At 40.7% G+C, this 791-nt stretch overlaps 1 protein-coding gene across 1 annotated transcript; it reads left to right on the forward strand.

Moving 5' to 3' along the window:
- Window positions 1-268: 268 nt before the first annotated feature.
- Window positions 269-529, forward strand: T265_15972 (hypothetical protein; the record flags this gene model as incomplete). The annotated part of the gene is made up of 1 exon (XM_009179419.1): window positions 269-529. A coding segment is annotated over one exon (195 nt), but the record flags the coding sequence as incomplete, so codon positions are not given.
- Between the last annotated feature and the right edge of the window lie 262 nt (window positions 530-791).

The following is a 791-nucleotide window of genomic DNA, read 5'->3' on the forward strand; positions in this document are numbered from 1 at the left end:
TCTTAATAGTACCCCTCGAAACTCACAGTAGTTCGCCATTTTTATACAGACCATGAAGTATCGCAATCTTATATAGTATTCACTACAAAGTCTGTACAGATAGCATGATGATGAATGTGAATTAATCCCTCACGACTTCTTTTTAGATTAAGCGAGTTTGAGAAATACCGAAGATGAATAGAGTTGCCCTACCTGAGAATAAAAACTACTGATAGCAAGAAAACAAACAAACATATACTCACTTGCTGTCCGTTTGCACCTTTTTAAGCCTCCGAACTGATCACCCGACATATTGAGGAGAAATCCGGAAGGGGGCTGGAAATTATTTCCATCATGCAAAGAGGAGAAGATTTGTCCGATATTCTTGTTTTCAACATTGTCAATGAAGCATTGCAGTCTCCGGAATGCAAAGAAAAAGGTTACATACTAGATGGAATGCCAAATTACAGCGAGAAGCTTCTAACCATTCCCACTCAACTGGAGTTCCTAGCTCGAGTCTATCCCGAACCGGCTTATTGGGTCCTCATCGATGTGAGTTTACTTTTGATGGGAGTGTCGCTCACCTCTTGGCAGGTAACATTTCACACGTTTATTAGGCACTTAGTTCATTGATGGCTTCTGAGTTGCCCTTGGTGGATAAGTCTGATAAATACCCATCTGCCACTGCTGGAAACTGAATTAGTTTTGTTATCCAACTGAGGTCTTTTACAAAGCATATACCGAACAGATCTTCCAGTGCAATTTAAGCATGCCAGGAGGTATGGCACTGCAGCTAAGGATTTGTAATCTTT

This window comes from Opisthorchis viverrini (assembly GCF_000715545.1).
Source record: "Opisthorchis viverrini unplaced genomic scaffold opera_v5_2549, whole genome shotgun sequence".
NCBI lineage: Eukaryota > Metazoa > Platyhelminthes > Trematoda > Opisthorchiida > Opisthorchiidae > Opisthorchis > Opisthorchis viverrini.